General features: G+C 58.3%; 1 protein-coding gene across 1 annotated transcript; it reads right to left on the bottom strand.

Moving 5' to 3' along the window:
• Positions 1 to 737: 737 nt before the first annotated feature.
• Positions 738 to 1,940, bottom strand: POSPLADRAFT_1154024 (hypothetical protein; the record flags this gene model as incomplete). The annotated part of the gene is made up of 2 exons (XM_024486799.1): positions 738 to 846; positions 952 to 1,940. Coding segments are annotated over 2 exons (1,098 nt in total), but the record flags the coding sequence as incomplete, so codon positions are not given.

Raw genomic sequence — 1,940 nt, 5'->3', positions numbered from 1 at the left:
ATGAGCAACTGCGAGATGAAGCGGTTGCATTCAACCACAGACTTCCCGTCATATCGGAGCAGGAGGAGGAGCTTCAGCGTCTCTTTATCAGGGATGGCAGCCGGAGAGGACATTATCGGCGACGAGGAGGATGAAGGACTGCCCGCGGACGGAGGCGACTGTTGTGACTGTCCACCAGGTGAACTTCTCGAGGAACGAGTGCTTGAGCGGCCTCGTGGCGGCGACGGCGGTGAAGTCAATTGAGGAAGCCCGGCGGAGGGGTTACGTTTCCAGCCGAGGCCCCAAGGAGGGCTGGGGGATCGCTTGAGGGGTCGCTGAAGGCTGTGCGACTGCCTCAGTTCTTCTAGGGAGATCGGGGTCTCCTCGTGCTTAACCTGTACTGGCGACAGGTTGGGGGATGCAGGTGCCTGGCAAGGCAGGTCGGGATGGGACGGGAGTGATGTGGCGAGATGCGGATCTCGAGGTGCCAGCATATCGGAGTGCAGGGCCGCTGGGGTGTTGGACCCGTCGGTGATACAACGGTCTACACTCCTATATCGATGCCTGACTCGTAGACGACGAGCGAGGGCTTATGGACAGTGCGTTGTCCTGAAGATCGAGCGAGGAAGTCGAGAATGACCACTACCCCAAGCGAAGAGGAGCAGAGACTTGAATGAATAACCAGGTCGAACTTAGGGTTCGACCGACTAATGGTACAACTACTTATACAAGTACCGACTACGCACGGACCATCGTGTCTATGTGGTCGTGTTAGTGAAGAAAGAAATGTAGTGGTACGATACCAGGCACGAAGTGCGCACGGACCCCATTATGTAAGCTACATAATGTTCAACCTGTGGGTGAGCGCTAAGACAGGCGCCAGTATGGGCGCTAGTAGTACAAGGAATAGAACGGAAAGACAAATGTTTCATTACCCCCCTACCAGAGTCGAAGTCCCATTCGACTACTTACTGTTCACCATCTCCATACAACTCCCAATCTACGCCGTCGTCCTCCTCTTCGTCGAACCACTCCTTACGCGCGTTCCTCCCTACGTTCATCCATTCCTCGCCAGAGAGGTGCTTCTGATTCGGCCAGGAGCTGTCCCACGTCCATTGAGTGGTGTCTGGTGTCCAGTCGGGATCGACTTTGCGAAAGACGACGGGTGTATCGGGATGGGGGCGCGAAGGTCCCGCGACGGGACTGGCGGGGGGTTCGGGGTTAGCGCTACGCGGTGGAGGGATGGGTATCGCTTTCGTCTGCCTTTCTTTCTCCTTCCTCTCCTTCGCCTCGTTGATGATTCCTTCGAGAAACACGTTGTCGACGACCACCCCCACGCGTCGCGCAGGTTCTTCAGGTGGTGCGGATACGTGTCGTTTCATCGGCCTGGTTCCGCACTCTCGCTCCAGGTGTCCAGAGGCTTCTTTTCCGCATCCTGCGCATCGGACGTGCGGACAGTCCCGTACCCAGTGTCGAGATGATCCGCATCGCCTGCAGCTTCCCTTCGGGGTCCAACCAGGGTTGGGTTGCCAGTCAGCCGGGATGGTAGTGCTCCGCGGCGTTGCTTGGAGGAAAGGGGATGGGATCGGGGGGCGTCTGAAGGCAGACGTCGGTAGGGGTGCGGGTAGGGGTAAGTACGCGTTGGGGATGGCGCGCGGGATGAATTTGTTGTGTCGTGCTCGGATGCTGCGTGGTAGGAGCGGTTGAAAGCGATGGGCGACTTTCAGATTGTCGAGCCGGATGAGCTCGGTGAGGACGCGGTCGTCCTGTTGGCGTAGGAGCCGCTTGTGGTGGTCGATGGCCTCGTCGGCTGCCTTGACAGCCTCGTCGTATTCGCGGCGGGCGGAGAGATACGCCTCTAGTGCAGCGCGGTCGGTGGCATTGGTTGCCTCGGGGTTGTGGGCTTTGAGCTTGTTGAAAACGTCGGTGGGATTACTGAGAAGAAGCGTCAGCAAGGTGCT

Source organism: Postia placenta (genome assembly GCF_002117355.1).
Source record: "Postia placenta MAD-698-R-SB12 unplaced genomic scaffold POSPLAscaffold_15, whole genome shotgun sequence".
NCBI classification, from domain to species: Eukaryota; Fungi; Basidiomycota; class Agaricomycetes; order Polyporales; family Adustoporiaceae; genus Rhodonia; species Rhodonia placenta.
Note: the sequence above shows the minus strand (reverse complement) of the source record. Positions and strands in the feature narration are given on the sequence as shown.